At 46.4% G+C, this 21138-nt stretch overlaps 1 protein-coding gene across 1 annotated transcript in view; it reads left to right on the plus strand.

Annotated features, from left to right (window-relative positions):
- Kank1 (KN motif and ankyrin repeat domains 1) overlaps nt 1–21138 on the plus strand; it is a 180147-nt gene that overhangs the window by 139437 nt on the left and 19572 nt on the right. The window contains exon 4 of the mRNA XM_013018406.1: nt 9608–12280. Coding sequence (XP_012873860.1) covers nt 9608–12280 — 2673 coding nt within the window. The remainder of the gene's footprint in view (nt 1–9607; nt 12281–21138) is intronic.

The following is a 21138-nucleotide window of genomic DNA, read 5'->3' on the forward strand; positions in this document are numbered from 1 at the left end:
AAAAAAAAAAAATCCAGTAAATCCTTTAGCAAATACAAGAGCAAGAGAAAAGTCTCCTCTGCCACCTGCTCTTTTATGATAGAATGAGGAATAGAAAGGTTGGGTAAGTAGAGTGACTATTGTTGGTTCCCTGATATGTGAACTGAGTTCCTCACTGCTTTGACCCAGGGTGGGTTGCTCCTTGGGCCTAGAAGAGCTGAAAGCTAACAGTGTCTTCAGGAGAGACTTCCTGCTGAATCTGTTCTGGAGGTGGTCCTATTTGGATGTCTTCTCTACCACACTTCCGCTTCCCGGAGAGGTTGAATTGCTAACACAAATTCCTTTCAAAGGCTGAATAATTGGCCTCCTGAGAACTCGCCTCTCCTGAGTTCATCCTGTTGCATTTCTTTTGTGCTCCCAGGCCTAAGCTGACCAGAGACTTCCTGACCGCTTACAAGCAGCAGGGTGTCTACTGCCCTGTGCCCCTCAGACTTGTGGGAATCTGTGACTAAGACTGCTGTGGGATGGACTCAATTCTTCGGGCAAGGTCTCCTGTGCTTCCTGTGCAAAGAGACAATGCATTCATGGGAATTAGCGAAGTCCTTCGGTTTCACTAGTGAGGGAGAATATCCGGCAAAGACGAACACGTGATCTGTGCATGAGGTGGTTGCACACAGGGGCAATTATTCTTCATGAGGCCCTTAGAGATAATTGGGCCTAGAGCGTGCAATAGGAAAATTGGGACAAAGAAGTCATGGTATTCCTACTTAGCAGATAGGGGTGCATTTAAATGCTCAGACACAGGTGGGTGCTGGTGGCTCGTGCCTGTGATTCTAGCTGCTCAGAGGCTGAGATCTGAGGATCACAGTTCGAAACTAGCCTGTTCAGGAAAGTCCATGAGATTCTCATCTCCAATGAAGCATCGGAAAGCCGGCAGTGGAGCTGTGGCTCAAGTGATAGAGTGCCAGCCATGAGGGAAAAAGAAAAGCTAAGAGAGAGCAACAAAGTACAGAGTAGAGTGTTGGTCATTCTGTCCTTTGTGTGCAGTGGTATAGTCCTGTTAGGAAATGGAAGGCCGGAAGACTTTAGCTCATATGGCTAGACTTTCAACCACAATGTGTGGTGTTTTTGCTCTACTCACTGTCTTTAGCCAGGCTTTCTCAGCCTGGATATTGTTGACATTTGGGACTAAAAAAAACTCTGTGTTGGTGGCACGAGGGCTTGTGTGTTTTAGAATATTTATTTATTTTTTAATTATTTATTTTTTGGGGTCCGGTCGTGGGGCCTGAACTCTGGGCCTGGGCGCTGCCCCTCAGCTCTTCAGCTCAAGGCTAGCACTCTCCCACTTGAGCCACAGCCCCACTTGCAGCTTTTTTTTTCTTTTTTCTTATGTGGTGCTGAGGAATCGAACCCAGGGCCTCAGGCATGCAAGGCAAGCGCTCTACCACTGAGCCACCTTCCCAGCCCCTGTTTTAGAATATTTAATAGCATCCCGTCTACCTACTAGACGCTTCTCACTCATCAGACCCTTCCCTCCCAGTAATGACTACCATAAATATCTACTGACCAGATGTTACGTAGAGAGCAAACCTGCTCTCAGATTAGTGCTCCCGTACTTGTGTCCTACTAAGCATCTCTTTCCTGGTGAGCACATTCATTTTTATATCTTTCCAAACCAATTATCATTTGGACAGAAGGTTAGTTTCCTTGAGAAGCTAACGTCGCATAATAGGACGTTATGAATCTAGATGACATGAATGATTTCTTTTTAAATGCCAATATCTCTATTTCACTTGATGCAAAAGAATTTCCAGGAAGTCCCACATGGTTCCTAAGGCTGAACACAGGTGCCCTCTGACAGGGCACTAAGCTTGATAGGAGGTAACTCTATAGTTAAAAGACCATGTTGGCATCCGTTGGGTGGCTTCAGCGTCTCTCTTTGAATGCATGGGAATTTGGTCAGGAAGCTATTGGATTGGTATTGGGTGGGTCCAAATTGTAGACTGGACAGGGGAAGAGGATAAAGGACTCTCTCACCCTTTGATTCCTGAGAGGAAGTTAGCTGAGAGAGGACGTAGCCCAGGGGGCAGGCCCCGTTGGTTTGACATTCAGATAGCGCTGCCTCCTCTGGGGCTCTGACTTCGCTGCTGCCTGGCAGGTTCTGTTTATTTTTCCATGCAGCCATCTGTAGGCGATGGAGATTGTAGCACACTATATCTCTCGCATTCACCTGGTGTCCCCATTCTCATAACTAAGTGTAGATGCATGATCAATATTATTGAGGCCTTTACTCTCAATGTGGCTTGTAAGTTGAACATTGAATACATTTTTTTATTATGTCTACACCTGACTTAAAGACCGAAGCATTTTAACTGGTCCCTGTGAGTTTCTTTCTTGGCCTGCTCAGCCTAACACATGCACAGTCGTCAAGAATGTGTTGTTGATGCCTCTCAGCCCTTAGCCCGTCCTAGTAAGCACCTAATGATTAAACAGACAGGGGTACCCTACTCCAGGCCCCAAGACTGGGGTGGGGGGTGTCTCTCTGTACTCATCTCCTCACCTGTCCATCACCTGCCTGCCTTTCCTACTCGCTGTCATCATTTACCTGCGCCTCAAACCTTGGTTCCAGGGCACTGTATTCTGTCCCAGCCAGTTCTTGGCATACTGTCTCAGTGATTTGATAATGTGCCTTTGTGAATGACCTCACTCCTGTTAGGTTGGCATGTGACTCCCCACTGGTCTATAATATATCTCGTTTGATTGCTTGGCAATAAAATTCTTCTCCTATTCATTCCCCAGAATAGGATCTTTTTCTGCAGGCAGTGAAGTTTTCAGTAAGTATTGCATAATGCAGGGAGAGGTGGAATCAGGCATGGTCTCCAGTGCTGTGTTTCTAGACATTCAGAAATTTCTCATAAACCTCACGGCAGCCCTCCAGCGCCCAGGACCTGGTTGGAATCTGGCTCTCATAGAATTCCAGATTCATATACTTTCAGTGAGTGGGTTTTTTGGCTATATGAAAGCAGGCATCGTTCTCTTAGTCCAAAAAGGCTTGAAGAGTTAACAGTCTCTTTATAACCCACAAGACTGTCAGAAAAACAACTACAAATTATTGGATTGGGTTGTGTTGTGTTGTTGTTCTGTTCATGGGGCTTGAACTCAGGGCCTGGGTGCTTGTACTTGAGCTTGTTTTTTTCTTTTTGCTCAAGGCTAGTGCTCTACCACTTTGAGCCACAGCTCCACTTCTGGTTAATTGGAGATCAGAGTCTCACTAACTTTCCTGCCTGGGCTGGCTTTGAACCTTGACCTCAGATCTCAGTCTCCTGAATAGCTAGGATTATAGGCATGAGTCACCAACACTCAGATCAAACTGTTGGATTTTTTTAAATTATAGTCTTAATCTGGGGAGGATAGGGAAGCTGGAAAGTTCCCTTTCATGTATATCAGTGTCCAGCCAGGCTCTTCGGGAGTAGGATAGTTGCTCTGATTCACGAAGCCCCTTCTTCTTCAAAGTCCCAGCTTCCTTCTGGTCCCTTGTTCCTTGGTCCCTAGGCGTGAACTCACAGCTCAAGGTAGCAGCTAGTTCCAGCCATCATATATGGATTTCAGGTAGCAGGATGGAGGAAAGAACAAAGGGAGGTCAAAACATTATTCCTGTGTGTTTGAAGGGAGATTCCAGAGGGCTGGTTCATGGCTTTTCTGTCTATTTCCATACTAACAATAAAGAAGGGTAGAGACATAGGAGAATATAGGAGAATGTGTACCAAGGAGTATCTGGCTACGTGTGCTATGCTGCTTACCTTCGTGCCACGCCCACTGTCATCCACGTTCATTTCTCTTCATGCATTTTGCTTTGTGAATAGTGACTTCTTGTGGTAGTTTTAAAAAATGTGATATAAACTCCAGGAAATGGAAACGTCTTTTTTTTTTTCCTGTTTCTCTGCTTTTTGTTTTCTTTTCTTTTTGTCTTGTTTGTCTGTCTTTGGGAGGGCAAGGAGGAACACAGAAATGGAGGCACAGAAGGTGAACAAATGCAGCGATATGCACCAGACACTATGTTGGAAATGAACTGTACAACTTATTGGGCAAGGGGGAGGAAAACATTAGGAGAGAGCAGGAAAAGGAGTGACTTTGTCCAAAAAAGAAATGTGCTCTTTACCTGACTTGCATAACTATAACTGCTCTGTACATCACCTTTATAATAACAATAATCAAAAAGTAATGTAGTTCATTTTCCACATAGTGTATACTGCATACCAGGACTGCATCTGTCTACCCTTCCTCCCCATTTCTGTGTTCCCCTCTCCTGCCCCCCCAAAAAAAGAAAAGAAAAAAATCAAACACTACCAACAACAATAAATGTGATGTAAAAATTTACTAAGTGTGAAGCACAAACTAACAATCACTTATAACTTCACACTAGTATTTCACAAACAGTAACTTTGAGACATTATAATTGTTTTCAAAGTTTATACATTATATAGTTGTATATTCCTTCAGTGAAGTTATTTTTGTTTATTTGTTTTTGTCAGTTGTGGGGCTTGAACTCTGGGCCTGGGCGCTGTCACTCAGCTCTTCAGCTCAAGGCAAGCTCTCTACCACTTGAGCCACAGCGCCACTTCTAGTTTTCTGCGTGGCTTATTGGAGATAAGAGTCTCATGACCTTGCCTGCCCAGGCTGGCTTTAAACCACAGTCCTCAGATCTCAGCCTCCTTAGTAGCTAGAATTATAGGCATGAACCACCAGCACCCAGCTTCAGTGAAGATTTTTAAACATGTGCCTGTCTCACATCTTATTACATGGTATGGGGTTGAGAAAGGAGAGCATGATGGATGTTTTTTAAAAAATTAATTTGTTGGCTGGGAACAGTGGCTCATGCCTATAATCCTAGCTATTCAGGAGGTAAAAGTTGGGAGGATTGGTTTGAGGCCAGCCTACGGAAAATGTAAGCAAGGGCTGGGTAGGTGGCTCAGTGGTAGAGTGCTTGCCTTGCATATCTGAGGCCCTGGGTTCGATTCCTCAGCACCACATAAGCAGAAAAAGCTGGTAGTGGCGCTATGGCTCGAGTGGTAGAGCGCTAACCTTGAGCTGAAGGGTTGAGGGACAGCGCCCAGGCCCAGAGTTCAGGCCTCATAACCGACATAATTAATTAATTAAAATAAAGTAAGACAAAATAAACCAGGCATGGTAGTGCATGCCTGTGATCCCAGCTGCTCAGAGGGCCAAGTGGCCTTTACGCCTGCAGTTCCAGCTACTAGGGAGCCCTTGGGTAAGCGGAGGATGGTTGTCTGAGGCCAACCTGAGACCAGGTCTGAAGGGCTGGGGCTATTGTTGAAGTGAAAAAGCAGGTGTGAGTCTGAGTACTGTCAGTCAATCAACAAACTTGTTGTATTGAGAATGCTTTGTATCTGACACAGAATGATAAGACAGCCCCATAGGTAGTAAGTTGTGAAGTGTTTATGTTAGCATCTACCAGTGCACATATAAAGATGGGCTGGAAAACAGGAATAAGAAATGTTTTATGTGATTCTGGAATCACTGGTACCATAGCTAACTGTGTAATTGATAACTTTGAGAATATATCTGGGCTTTTCCATTGTTGGAGGAAGAAGCCTGGGTTTACACTTGATGACTGGGATGTAATCACGTCGGTGTGGTTAAATTCTAACTCCTGGTGTCCACAGGGAAAAGTCCAGAGTTTATCTGAGGAGGCCTGAGCGTGACCCAGGCCTTTGGCCATTGCTACAAAGTGAACTTGAAAAACAACCAAGAATGGACCAGTTAGGTGTGACCAGAGTCGTACAGTGTTCTGTTGTGTTGGGACTCAGTTGGCTCACCGTTTCGAAAAGTAGCTCTGTGAAGGAAACAACTCGGGATTTCCTTCACAGGAGACATTCTCTTCATTCTATGGCCTATGACTTTAAAAAATATGTTTATTCACAAGCATGTACTCCGTATTTAGCGAGGGGTCTGCTTTGTTGATTCTCTAGGGCTCCCTCAGCAATGGTGGTCTACTGTGATTCACATCAGGGCTGAGTGCTGGTTCCCTGCTAGGCACTGGCTGAGAAGGTTCTGGAGCCCAGGAGAACAGTGGCTGATTGTAGGCCTGCTTTTCCTCAGGTGACAGGAGCTGAGGCGGTAGCTCTGCGCTCCGGAACACAGCCTCTTTTCATGCTCAGGGCAAGACAGAGTGTCTCTGTGAAGATGATGCGCACATTGCTGGCTTTATTTGCATTCCTGGCCAAAAAAGAAAAAAAACTGGAGTGAAGGGCACGGGGGGGGGGGGGGGGGGAGGCGAGCCACAGCGAGCCTTCATTGGTGAGAACTCGGCCTATGGCATTGAGCAGGGCCGGCCCAGGGTACGTGAACATCGACAGGCTTTTCCTTATGGGGTGAGAATCGGGTTGTCCCAGGCAGGATCTACTGGCCAAGACACCCCTGCACATGGTAGGAAAGGAAAGCCCCAGAGAGTCCAAGGATTTGGGACCCCCAATTCTGCACGCCAGCCAGCCGGTGAGATCTTTCTGCTCTTTCTTTGCTTAGGGAATGTCAGACAGCCCTGCAAACAGGTCTGGCTGCATATTTTGAGTGAGCGTGCTCTCCATGTGGAGCTGGAAGTGAGCTCAGGGACCTAGCGTGGAAAGTCACATTCTATCCGCCTGAGCACAAGTTTCCAGGCACGAGGGTCTGGATGGACTCTGGCTGAAATTAGACATTCAGAGGTGTACAGCCTTTGGTTTGTTTGTTTGTTTTTCAAATAGAATTCACTGCCCACCGGCTTTAGAGTGAAAACCTCATGCCTCCCCTCTAGCGGCTACAACCGTTCAATCCTGTTTTATTGTTCTTCATGTTTTGGATTGGGAGCTGGTGTCTGTGTGTGTGTGTGTCTGTGTGTCTGTGTGTGTGTGTCTGTGTGTGTGTGTGTGTGTCTGTGTGTCTGTGTGTCTCTGTGTCTGTGTCTCTGTGTGTGTGTCTGTGTGTGTCTCTGTGTGTGTCTCTGTGTGTGTCTCTGTGTCTGTGTCTCTGTGTGTGTGTGTGTCTGTGTGTGTGTCTGTGTCTGCGTGTCTGTGTGTCTGCGTGTCTGTGTGTCTGCGTGTCTGTGTGTCTGTGTGTCTGTGTCTGTGTCTGTGTCTAGTAGATTAGGCAAGTGTTCTACCACTGAGCAACAATCCTCTTTTCCCTAATATTTTTACTTGAAACATAAAGAATAAGTGCCCTTACTTGTCCTCTGTTTGTTCTTCTTTTTGGTACTTTTCAGGATTCAAAAGTTAGAGGCAAAAGTGCTCTGCTCTCCATCAGCTGTAGTGTTAGATGTGGGGGAAGGGGTATGGGGGAGTTACCATCTAGGGGCACAGGGACAGATGGCTTACATTTTTGCTCCCTGCTTTTAGCAGACCTTGTTGGTGTGGCTCTAGGAAAACACATTACCTAATCCTGTAATTTAAACAAACGAAATGGCTTTGCTTTTAAAATTGAAATGCATAGCTCTGGTCAGCAGCAGCAGCCAGGCTTGTGCTTTGAAAGGTTCCTGTGTTTCCTTTTTTTAAATGTTTGGTTTAGCCAGAAGTAGCCTTTACTAAAAGGCCACATGATCTGTGATTGAAGCTCAGCCTTACCTTAGCTTTCTCGTCTGTGGAGATGGATCATAACCAGGTGTTTCTTGAAATAGTGGGTGTTTTGTCAAAAAGATTTTTTAAAAAAACTCAGAGTGCAGAAAACTTTCCTTTCTTGGTTATTGTGTGTGTGTGTGTGTGTGTGTATCTGCGTGTGTGTATCTGTGTGTGTGTATGCGTGTGTGTGTGTGTGTATCTGCGTGTGTGTATCTGTGTGTGTGTATCTGTGTGTGTACCTGTGTGTGTGTATCTGTGTGTGTGTATCTGTGTCTGTCTGCCTGCCTGCATGCGTGTGTGCATGTGTGCCTGTCTTTCTTCAGTTTGTCCTGGGGCTTGAACTCAGGGCCTGGTTACTGTTCCTGAGCTTTTTGGCTCAAGGGTAGCACTTTATCACTTGAGTCACAGCTCCATTTCTGGCTTTTTAGTAGTTAATTGGACATAAGACAACATTCAAGGACTTCCCTGCCCAGGCTGGTTTTGAACCTTGATCATCCATCAGATCTCAGCCTCCTGAGTTGCTAGGATTACAGGCATGAGCCACCCACTCTGGCTCTTTTTTGTTTTTAAGAGGGGGAGTCTGTCCTTTGAATTTTAGCACCCTGGCAGCCAAGGTACTAGAGATTCTGACACAGAGTCTGTTCCATCTTCCTGGCAAGAAGGTGTCACAGAGCACAAGAGAATCCTGTGGAGATAGGTACCCAGTGGCTCTCAGCTACCCATTAGAAAGTCTGCCTAGCCTGCAGAATGGGGACTTAGGAGAGAGGGAACTGGCACCATGTGCATACTAGGCCTCATGGGTCTGCTCTGACCTATAACTGTGTTAGTTTACTGCTGATAGCATTTTATGTCCCAGATAACAGTTTGTAAATCAGGAATAGGGAGGTAGGGGGCCGGGTCAGGGGTGTGCTGGTCCTGGGCTTACACTCAAGGCCTAGGTGTTATCCCTGAGCTTTTGTGCTTAAGGCTAGTATTCTACCACTTGAGCCACAGCTCCTCTTCTAGCTCTTTTAATGGTTAATTGGAGAGAAGACTGTAACAGACTCTTGTCCCAGCTCGCTTCCAGCTACTGTCCTTAGATCTCAGTCTCCTGAGTAGTTAGGATTACAGCTATGAGCTACCAGCTCCTGGTCTAGCAACTCTATGGTCTCTAGACCATAGAGTACAAGTGAGATAGTCCATGTGACAATGCTTAGAAACTGTGTGTGTGTGTGTGTGTGTGTGTGTGTGTGTGTGTACACATGTGCATGGAACCAGGATTTAAACTCAGGGCTTTGCTCTACCACCAGTGTTCCACCACATGAGCCAAACCTCTAGTCTGGCATTTTACTGGTTAATTGGAGATGAAGTCTCTTGGACTTTTCTACCCAGGCTCACTTCAAACCTCATTCCTTCAGGCAGGTCTCAACCAGCTATTCAAAAATAGCTGGGATTGCAGAAGGCTACTACTGGTATCTGGATCTTTGAAGCCTTAGTAAATGAATTCTCTTAAATATATTTAGGAAGGACTTACCAAAGTGTTTGGCTCTTTAAAATCTTTGCCTCATTACATTATTTAACTTTGTGAATTAAATTCTTGCAGCTCCATATTTTTTTAAGGGAAATCTAAAAGATCAGAGAAGTCTGTTAAGTTACCAGCTAAGTTTTAGATCTGGGGTTAAAACATAGATCTATCACTCTTAAATTTTTACCAGCTGACTATGCTACAACATACATAATTTGTTTTTGTTTTTACCAAAATGCATAATGCATAGCCAGGTGGCGCACACCTATCATCCTAGTTAGTCAGGAAGCTGAGATCTGAGGATCAAGGTTCAAAGCCAGCCTCGGGCAGAAAAAAAAATCCATAGAGACTCTTACCACTGATTAATAACTGGGGAGCTGGAGGCGTGGCTCCAGTGGTAGACCATCAGCCATGAGCAAAAAAATAAAAAAGTCTAGCAAGTGCTTGGTGCCCTGAGTTCAAGCCCCCATCAGTACTGGCACCCAAAGGTACATAATTATTTTCTCTCTTTTAGAAAAAGCAGACGTTGTGAACGGAGACCATGACAAGGAGCAGAAAGGCCCTTACTGTGTGGAAACCCCCTATGGTTATCAGCTAGACTTGGATTTCGTCAAATACGTGGATGACATACAGAAGGGCAACACCATCAGGAAAGCGAACATCCAAAAGAGGCGGAAACCACCTGTGCCATGCCCGGATTCCAGGACCGCGCCGGGCCAGCCAAGCTTTTGGACTTCTACTGAATCGCTTTCATCCTCCAACAGTGATGACAACAAACAGAGTCCCAACTTTCTCCTAGGCAGAAGCCTAGTCACATCAACTCCCGTCCCAAGGCCACCTGCCCCGCTAGAGACCTCACCCACGTTCCTTACCGTCCCAGAAAGTCGCCAGCTGCCCCCGCCCTCCCCACAGCTCCCCAGGCACAACCTTCATGTCACCAAGACCCTGATGGAGACCCGAAGAAGACTCGAACAGGAGAGGGTCACCATGCAGATGACACCGGGCGAGTTCAGAAGGCCCCGGCTGGCTAGTTTTGGAGGCATGGGCTCCACCAGCTCTCTCCCCTCTTTTATGGGTTCTGGAAGCCACCATCCTGCCTTGCAGCTTCAGAACGGATACCAAGGCAATGGGGATTATGGCAGCTATGCCCCAGCGGCAGCTACCACCTCCTCCATGGGCAGCTCCATCCGCCACAGCCCCCTGAGCTCAGGGATCTCCACCCCCGTGACCAACGTGAGCCCCATGCACCTGCAGCACATCCGCGAGCAGATGGCCATCGCCCTGAAGCGCCTGAAGGAGCTTGAAGAGCAGGTGCGAACCATCCCCGTCCTCCAGGTCAAGATCTCGGTCTTGCAGGAGGAGAAGCGGCAGTTGGCCTCGCAGCTGAAAACGCAGCAGGCCGCCTGGCAGGATGATGTGTGCGGGGTGCGGAAACGTTCTTACAGTGCAGGGAATGCTTCCCAGCTCCAGCTCCTCTCCCGGGCCCGGAGGGGTGGCGGGGAGCTGTACATCGACTATGAAGAGGAAGAGATGGAGAGCGTGGAGCAGAGCACACAGAGGATCAAGGAGTTCCGGCAGCTCACCGCCGACATGCAGGCGCTGGAGCAGAAGATCCAAGACAGCAGCTGCGAGGCCGCCTCAGAGCCCAGGGAGAATGGGCAGTGCCGGCCTCCAGAGCGTCGATCGGTGGCAGTGGGGGGCGACGGGAATATGAATGACATCGTCGTGTACCAGAGGAGCTCCAGACCCTGCAAGGATGCGGCGGTAGGAACAGTCACAGAGACGAGGAACTTGGGGGTCAGCGTGACAGAAGCCATGCTGGGAGTGACGACCGAAGCCGACAAGGAAATCGAGCTGCAACAGCAGACCATCGAGGCCTTGAAAGAGAAGATCTACCGTCTGGAGGTGCAGCTGAAAGAAACCACCCACGACCGGGAGATGACTAAACTCAAACAGGAGCTACAGGCTGCGGGATCCAGGAAGAAAGTGGACAAGGCCACGATGGCCCAGCCCCTGGTCTTCAGCAAGTTGGTGGAAGCCACGGTGCAGACCAGAGACCAAGTAGTTGGCAGTCACGTGAGCACAGTGGACACGTGTGTTGGAACCGCCTTGCAGACGAATAGCATAGGCATCTCCTGCCAGCCCGAGTGCCGGAGTCAAATGGTGGGACTCGAGCTGCCCATGAACTGGTGGATTGTGAAGGAGAGGGTGGAAATGCATGATCGATGCACAGGAAGGTCAGTGGAGACCCGAGACCAGAGTGTGGGTGTGGAAGTCAGCGTCTGTGAAACGGGCAGCAACACGGAGACGTCTGGCAGCGACCTGAAGAGCCTCCAGACAAACCTGCACCTCAAGGATGTGCGGTCCATCGGCTGTGGGGATTGCTCTGTCCATGTGACTGTCTGCTCTCCCAAGGAGTACACCTCACGCAGCGTGGCCACGGAGGCCGTGGGCCAGGTGGAAGTTGCTGTCATGGCCGCGCCTCATACCACAAGCCAGCACACCAGTACGTCTTTGGGCCAGGTAGACCAGTCCACCAGCACCGACCCGGCCACCCTTGTAGACTCCTGCACCAACACGTTCCTCAGTACTTGGGACAAGCAGACCAACACCCAGATAGTGGAGATGCGGACGGTGGCTGTAGGAGAAGGCCGAGTCAAAGACATCAACCCTTCCACCAAGACAAGGTCGGTGGGGGTTGGGACAATGCTTTCTGGCAGTTCAGAGTTGGACAGACCATCCACTGTGAAGACCAGAGAGTCAGGTGTGGGGCAGATAAATATTCACGACAACTACCTGGTTGGTCTCAAAATGAGGAACATAGCATGTGGGTCGCCACCATTGACTGTGGGGCCAACAGGCAGCCGGAGGAGCGTAGGTGTGGGGGATGAACCTATAGGGGAGCTCCTCCTAGGGGGCCCTGAACCCCAGGTTGCATCTGGAATGATGACCGGCTTGGATCACTACATCGAGCGGGTACAGAAGCTGCTGGCCGAGCAGCAGACGCTGCTGGCGGCCAACTACAGTGAACTGGCAGAAGCTTTCGGGGAGCCTTACTCACAGATTGGCTCCCTCAACTCCCAGCTCATGAGCACCCTGTCCTCCATCAACTCTGTCATGAAGTCTGCAAGCACCGAAGAGCTCAGGAACCCCGACTTCCAGAAAACCAATCTGGGTAAAGTCACAGGTGAGTGGCCGCACCCAGAGGGACCTGGGAATGACAAGGTTGATGGAAGTGCGTTTTCTGGGTGCTGTAACTAGGTTCCCCAGACTGGGAAATGTACAAAGAGTAAGGGTTTTTACTAAGTAAGCTCTTGGTGGTGGAGGCTGGCAAGTCCAAAGCATGACCCTGGCATATGGTGGGCCTTTTGGTTCTATCATCAAAAGGTCAGGGCATCGTGTGTGGAAGACAAAGCAGGTGTAACAGCCCTGCCGTAATGGTTGTACTCCTATAGTTGTGTCGATCCGTTCATGCTCACGTGGACAGTGAGATTCAGTGTGCAGCCCATTTATGGATGGGGTAAGATGGGAAAGAATGTCTTTCTAGGAAGTAAGGATTTTTTTTTAATCTTCTGGGACAATTTTTTTGGGAGTCATGGAGAAAATTTGACAATGGTAATGGATAGAATGAAAACCAGAAATCCCTAAGAGCTCTACTGTTTTCCACTGTGGTAGTTTCCTTACCCTCTGACTGGAGAAAACCTAGTATTGGCTGGCCCAGGGGTTTAGTTTTCTATGATGCTTTATGGTGGTCTATCATTTTATATAGAACACTTCTCCTTCAACACTTCTCCTATCTGTATCCATAAGTAGCAGTATGTCTCCAATGCATAAAATGTTTTCAGTTAATTTTGTGTATGGATGGTGCTGGTTTGGGGGCTTGAACTCAGGGCCTGGGCTCTGTCCTTGAGATCTTTTGCTCAAGGCTAGCGGTCTAGCACTTTGAGCCAAAGCAACCACTTGTGATTTTCTTGTGGATAATTGGAGATAAGTGCCTCACAGACTTTCCTGTCCAGGCTGGCTTGGAACCTCGATCCGCAGATCTCTCTCCTGAGTAGCTAGGATTTACAGGTGTGAGCCACCAGCTTAGTTAAAATTTTTATGAGGGAAGAGACATTTTTGTCAATTCATTACCACAACAAATAATCATGAAATTCCTACTTCCAATATAGGGACAGGCTCAGAGGACAGTTCCATGAGCAAAACCTGGTCCTTTCCTCCTGGTGCACAAATGACAGACAGGGGCCCAATGACAGGCTAGGAGGTGGAAAGTACTAGGAAGATTATGTCTGCAGATCTGGGGGTAGGAGAGTCGATTAGCTTGGCAGGGGCTGTTTGCAATAAGGGACTCAAGCAAGAATCACTTTCCTTGGTGCCAGCTGCTCTGTGTGTCTAAAAGTGCGCCCAGTATCTCACCAAACCCTCTATTACTTTGTCAGCATCCATTTCTGGTATGCTAGTGACCTAATCCGGCCTGTTTCCTGTTACATTCTGAAAAGAGTGATAAAAATGGACTGAAATAGATTCTTTTTATATCTTCCTAGCTTTCTGCTTTCAAATCTGAACAACTATCAGTTTTTAGTACTGGTGCTATGGATCGATAGGTTATTGTAGAATAAGACTGACAGCTGATATTTGGAGAGAGGGATTGTCTTTTATTGTGTTTGTTTTTTGGTTGGTTGGTCCATGGGGCTTGAACTCAGGGCGTAAGTGCTGTCCCTGCCTTTTTTTTTCCCCTCAAGGCTAGTGCTTTACCACTTTGAGTTACAGCTTCACCTTCACTTTTTCTGATGATTAACAGGAGATAAGAGTCTCCCGGACTCTCCTGCACGGCTTTGAACTGTGATCCTTAGATCTCAGCTTCCAGAGTAGCTAAGATTACAGGCATGAGCCACTTGTGTTGGGGGTGGGGGGAGGGAGGTTGCCTTTTAAAATCAAAGTGGTGGCTGTATTTTAGCTACTCAGGAGGCTGAGATCTGAGTTCAAAGCCAGCCTGGGCAGAAAAGTCTGTGACACTCTTATCTCCAATTAACCAGCAAAAAGCTAGAAGTGGACTTGTGGGCCAAGTGGTAGCACACCAACCTTAAGTAAATATGCTAAAGGACAAAGCCCAGACACGGAGTTCAAGCCCCAAAACTAGAAGAAAAAAAAATCTAATAAATATCCAGGGTAGTTGTTACGGAATAAACAAGACTAAAATGATACCTGTACTAAAGTAAAATCTTCAGTAACTCTTGTATGTCTGATGTCTGCTGTCTGCTTCCCCAGCCTTTAAAAAATCGTGATGTCAGATGTTGAAGTCAAAATAAAATTCCTGAATAGCTCAAGACACTGAGGACCCAAGGGATCGTAAAAGCATTTTCCTCCCAGCCTTCCCCCCTCCTCCCCAAACGGAGGTTTCTTATGTCACATTCTTACCAGAAATATCCAGCCCTGGATTGGATTGTGCCCACCCGCTTCCCTCCCATCCCCCAGCCCAGAGAGACCAGGGTGAAAGTTTCCTGGGCTTCTATTGTGCAGCTTTAACCCTATGAATGAACACCTAGCTAAAAGCCACAAGACCTACAGAGCATTCAGGAATGGCAGAATAAATACTTTTAGTGGCACAGGAATCCTAGTGGCAGCCCCGCCCCCCCCCAACCCACAGAACAGCTTGAGAGTATGTCTGTCATTCACATTACATTGGTCTTGTAGCCATGTTGCTCTAATGGGAGTAGAAGTCATTCAGGAAGTCAACCTGCTGTGTGGGGTTGTCTGTAGGCTGCAAATTGAAGCAGCTTGATCTAGTAAGGCAAGATTCCTAACGCTACACAGCAGCATGCAGGCCGGGTTGCAGTACACACTTGATGATTCGGGTGTTGCTTTCCATAGGGCAGGACCTGAATCTCTACCAAAAAGGAGTCATGGAGTACAGAAAGAAAGGTTTTCATTCATTCACACTTTCTTTACACACATACACACACACACAAAACTAGGAACTTGGGTTTAACGTCTACCAAAGAGACTATAAATAACCAGTGTATGAACCTAAACCTAAATTTAGGCCCTGAAGCCAGACAGTCTGGTTCAGATTCTTTCTTGACCACTTAGGACAAGTTGTGTTTTTTCCCCTCTCAGAGTCAGCATGCGGGTGGGTTTGGTGAGTCAGAGGACTAAAGAGCATCAGAGTCACCTGAAACACTGTGTCAGTGCTTGGCCAGCACTGGGGATTTTTGTTTTTGTTTTGTTTGGGGGGGGGGGTATTGTTGCTGCTGTTTGTTTCTGTTGGTCCTGGGTCTTGAACTCTGGGCCTGGGCACTGTCCCTGAGCTCCTTTAGGCTCAAGGATAATGAACACTCTACCACTTGAGCCACAGTACCACTTCTGGCTTTTTTCTGTCTAAAGGACTTTGTTTCCCTTGGCTGGCATAGGCATCAGCTTGGCCAGCATTGTTTTGTGACCACTTCCAGAAAGGGAAATGGGGATATAGAACAGCTGTCAACCTTTGACTTGGGCTGGGAATGTGGCTTAGTGGTAGAGTGCTTGACTAGCATGCTAGAAGCCCTGGGTTCCAATCCTCAATACCACATAAACAGAAAAAGCTGGGAATGGTGCTGTGGTAGAGTGCTAGTCTTGAGCAAAAGAAGCTCAAGGACAGTGCTCAGGTTCTGAGTGCAAGCCCCAGGACTGGGGAAAAAAATGGCTTTGGGGGGATTTGTTTTGGTTTTGGGTGGTGGTCCTGAGGTTTTGACCTTTCTTAGCACTGCACCACTCTCTCTTTCTGCTTTTGGTCATTTGTTGAACAAGATTAAGGTCTCGTAGCCCTATTTAAACCTACGACACAGTTGGGTTAACAAGTACACAGCACCACCACACTCAATTTATTAGTTGAGATGGAGTCTTCAGAACTTTTTGTCCAGGCTGGCCTTGAACCATGATCCTCTTGATCTCTACCTCCTAACATATGTGCCAGGGGCTTGAATTCAGGGCCTGGGCCCTGTTGCTGCTCTCTTTTGCTCAAGGCTGGTTCTTGAGCCACAGCTCCATTTCCAGCTCCATTTTCAGCTTTTTTTTTTTTTGTCTGTTGTGGGGCTTGAACTCTGGGCCTAGGTGTTGTCCCTCAGCTCTTCAGGTCAAGGCTAGCACTACCACTTGAGCCACAGCGCTACTTCCAGTTTTCTTGTGGTTTATTGGAGATAAGAGTCTTACAGCTTTTTTCTGCACAGGCTGGCTTTGAACCGAGATCCTCAGATCTCAGCCTCCTGAGTAGCTAGGATTACAGGTGTGAGCCACTGGCACCTGGCCATTTCCAGCTTTTTTAATTATAGATAACTGTCTCATAATTTTCTGCCCAAGCTGACTTTGAACCATGATCCTCAGTTCTCAGCCTCCTGAAAAGCTAGTATTTTAGGTGTGAGCCACTGGTGTCTCGCTTGGTCTTTTGTTTTTAATCCAAATATTGATCTTTATAATTCTTCATAAATCCTGTGGCCTCTCCCCACACCCCAATTATTATGCCTCCCTAATTTATATCAAGATAAAGAAAATGTTACAGGTAAAAAAAAATGAGAAAACAAAGTAATTGTGATATATTTTTCAGCCCAGAGTCATTCTGTCAGTGTTAAAGCTTAAAACAAAGTTTGTTGGTGCCCAGCCCAGAGTTCTGTTTATGTTTCCTGGAGTTGAGAGTTTCGTCGGTCAGTGGTATCACTTTTCAGTATGCTAAACATTACTTTTAGAAAAGTCATAATGCCTAACACTCCAGTGCAATGTATTAAAATTATAACGGGAGTATATGCTCATAAATGAACAGTTCAGAGGAGCATGAAACATAGTTGAGGCCTCCCTCTGGGACCTATGTAGTACTGAGCATTGCAAGTATGCAGGTATAGTTCTTTCTCTTTTCTTTTTCTTTTTTTTTTTTTTCAGTCCTAGGGCTTGAATTTAGGGCCTAGGTATGATCCCTAAGCTTTTGTGCTAAAAGCCAGAGCTCTACCACTTGAGTCACAACTCCCCTTTTACCTTTTTTATTGCTTAATTGGAGATAAAGAGTCTCGGGGACTTCCTGCCTGAGTAGCTTTGAACCGTGATCCTCAGATCTCAACCTCCTGAATAGCTAGGATTACAGGCCTGAGTTACCATCTCCCGGCCTTCTAACCAAATGTGGATAATCTATTGTCTTCCTATGTACTTTTTTTTGTTCATTTTTTTTCTTTTTTTTATTTATTTTTTGTGAACACACTGTACAGAGGGGTTACAATTACATGGGCAGGATAATGCGTACATTTCTTACCAAGCATTGCAGCCTCCTCCTTTGTTTACCCTTCACATCCCTTCCCAGCCTCCCACCCCCACCCCACCTTTTTGTTCATTTAAATAGTCCCATTTTCCCCACAGTTTTAGAGACAATATTATGGCTTTGATGTAGCCAGGTGGTAATCAAAGGCATAATTCAAAGTATTTTTCTATCTTTGGTGGCTATTGCCTGTAATCGTAGCTACTCAGGAGGCTGAGATCTAAGGATCAAGGTTAGAAGCCAGCCCAGATAGGCAGGAAAGTCCAGGAGACTCTTATCTCCAATTAATAATCAGAAATCCAGAGGTGGAGCTATAGTAGTGGAGCTCAAGTAGTAGAGTGCTAGCCTTGAACACAAAAGCTCAACGACAGCACCCAGGCCCTGAGTTCAAACCCCAGGACCAGCATGTGTGCACACACACAGCTACATCAAAGTCATGATATTGTCTCTAAAACTGTGGGAAAATGGAACCATTTAAATGAACAAAGTGAACACGTGAGCTTGCACACATGCATGTGTACCCTCCTCTCCCCTCCCCCCCATACACACGCAGTGTTTTTCAGTTCCCAGTAGTGTGAGTTCAAAGTATTACTTTCTTTCATGGAATTAAAGTGGTCAGAGCAAACAAGTTCACACCTTCTTGTCTCAGCTAGGATTTCAAGTCTGTACCACCATACTTGACTAAGAGGAAATAAGTTTATTGCACCAAAAACTTTAGGAAGTAATATTTGTTTTTCCTATAAATGAATTGGGAGATTTTCATCTGAGAAGTGAGTAGATGGTTTGTTATGAATCCCCCTCCTTTTTCCTTCTAGAAATGAAGGGGGGCAAGGGGGTTGCGGGGGGAGTAGTAGTTGCAAATACTCTAAGAATATGCAACTGTCTCTAATCAAATGCAAATAGAACTTAACTGCCTGCCACACTGTTTATAGAAACCTAGTCATTCATACTCAAACAAAAGAACTGCTTCATAAATCAGCTTCTATATTTGCAGTGTTGGTTATCTTAGATTTGTTAAAAAAGCTGATGATCTGGGCTGGGAAGGTGGCTTAGTGGTAGAGTGCTTGCCTTGCATGCATGAAGCCCTGGGTTTCATTCCTCAGTACCACATAAACAGAAAAAGCTGGAAGTGGCGCTGTGGCTCAAGTAGTAGAGTACTAGACTTGAGCAAAAGAAGTTCAAGGATAGTGCCCAGGCCCTGAGTTCAAGCCCCAGGACTAGCAAAAAAAAAAAAAAAAAGAGCTTATGATCTAAAGTCATTCCCATTAGCTGTGAAAGTGAATTTGAAGAAAGAGTTCCAAGCCAGAGGAAAAGCAGGAAAATGAAGTTGTTACAAAATAACCATTAATAGTTATCTCCTGATTCAAATTTTATATATATATATACATATATAATTTGAAAATATTTTAAATATATGTGTGTATTTATGTATATATACATATGGCTGTGTGTGTGTGTGTGTATGTGTATGTATATATATAATGACTTCTCTTACTGATTCTCTTTTTTTTGCTGGTCGTGGGGCCTAAACTCTGGTCCTGGGCGCTGTCCCTCAGCTCTTCAGCTCAAGGCTAGTGCTCTACTACTTGAGCCACAGCGCCACTTCCGGCTTTTTCTGCTTATGTGGTGCCGCAGAATTGAACCCAGGCCTCATGCATGGAAGGCAAGCACTCTACCACTGAGCCACCTTCCCAGCCCCTGGTTCTCTTTTTGTACCACTTTTTAAAATGCTTTAAGAGCCTCAAAACAATCCAAACCAAGCCCCATAGACAGTGTGATAGAAGTCCTGGTAAGGGCTGTGTTGGGAATTGACATGTAGCTACAGAGATCTGGGCCTGTGTCTTTTGTCAAATGGCAAGGTTAAGTTCGATTTTTCTCCCAGAGTCCCTCCCAGGAGGCTTCTTCTATAAAAAATAGCTCTCCTGATGTCTCCCATGGGACTCGGCTGAGGAAAGTTCTCCCACCACGCATGGATTCCCTTCGCCATCGGCCACCCTACGGGCTCCTCCAGAGTCCAAGGCCTCGCCCTTGCCAGGCCTGTACTCTACCTTACTGAGCTCCATACACCCCCAGCCTACTGAGCAGATTCTTAACTTGAGTCAGGTCTGTAGCTTTGTGAACATTTTTGCAATAGGGCTTTTTGTGCAAATTGTAATTTTTGGCAGATTCTCAAAAATATGCTTGGGGGCGTGGCTCAAGCGGTAGGGTGCTTATTTGCCTAGCAAAATTGAGGCACTGAGTTCAAACCCCAGTACCACCAAAGAGAGAAAGGGAGGGAGGGAGGGAGGGAGGGAGAGAGGAAGGCAGGAAGGAAGGAAAGGCAGGCAGGCAGGCAAAGAAAGAGAAAGAAGGAAAGTAAAAGTCATTATGTCAAAAAACAAACTTAACAACTTTGGTGGGGGGGGTGGGGGGAGAGGATCAGGTGGGGGAGGGGAGGAAGATGGGAAGGGATGGGAAGGGGAAACAACGAGGAGGCCACAATGCTTGAAAAGAAATGTACTCGTTATCTTGCCCATGTAATTGTAACTCCTCTGTACCGTATTCTCACAATAAAAAAAAAAAAAGAGAGAAGAGAAGAGAAGAAAGTGGGAAAAATTCTCAAAAGAGAACCAACCTCTGACTTGCTGAAATTGAAAATCCTCATGATTAGTTAAAGACCTGGGGGAAATTAAGCCCTGTGGGAAAGATCATCCAAATCTTCAGATCCCAGCCTTTGTTTTTTGTTTTTGTTTTTGTTTGTAGGTCATGGGGCTTGAACTCTGGGCTTGGGCACTGTCCCTGAGCTTTTCCCACTCAAGGCTAAGGCTCTACCACTTTGAGTCATAGCCCCATTTCTGGTTTTCTGCTGCTTATTTGGAAATAAGAGTCTCACAGACCTTCCTGTCAGGGCTGGCTTGGAACTGCAATCTCAGATCTCAGCCTCCTGAGTCACTAGGATTACAGGCATGAGCCACCAGTGCCTAGCACACACTTGCTTTTTTAAACCTGGGCTTTCAAAATGGGTATTAGTGGCATTCAAATACACTGGAAAAGATTAAGATTTACTTTGGCATACTGAACGATTCCTAACATTAGGGTTATATGAGGCCACAGAATGGAGATGAATACTTTTTCAAGAACTGACAGGACATTGAGCTCCTGGTCATGTGATCTCGCTCAGGACACACATGGGGGCTGGGACTGGCAGAGGGCTGCAGCTGTGCCCTTTTGTGAACAGGGAGTCATTCATTCACCCCTCAGTATGAATCTTCACACAGCCTGCACTGCCCCATGGGCAATCCACAGCCATGCCTTAATGTCATCTATATGTAAAACGTGTTGCGACCACAAATGGATACAAAGATTGGAGAATGTGTCATCCATGTTCTCCAGATATATTTGGTCACTATTAGGTACTTAAACAGAAAGTGCTCCACTCAGTTTCAAGTCAAGGTCTCTGAGGTCTCTGAGGTCTGGAGACGAAATGGGACATCACATTTTATTTAACGCAGCTTTAGTTCCTGCAGCCTGTCAGCTTGGATTTTCTGGGTTAAGACTTGGGAGGGTATGTAATTGAATGTGGATGAGGTTTGTGATTCTTTTTTTTTTTAAGTAAGTTTTTTATTGTGAAAATACCGTACAGAGGGGTTGCAATCACACGAGCAAGGAAATGAATACATTCCTTTTTTTTTTTTTTGTCAGTCGTGGGGCTTGAACTCTGGGCCTGGGCGCTGTCCCTCAGCTCTTCAGCTCAAGGCGAGCGCTCTACCACTTGAGCTACAGCGCCACTT

This window comes from Dipodomys ordii, unplaced genomic scaffold (genome assembly GCF_000151885.1).
Source record: "Dipodomys ordii isolate 6190 unplaced genomic scaffold, Dord_2.0 Scaffold40, whole genome shotgun sequence".
Taxonomy (NCBI): Eukaryota; Metazoa; Chordata; class Mammalia; order Rodentia; family Heteromyidae; genus Dipodomys; species Dipodomys ordii.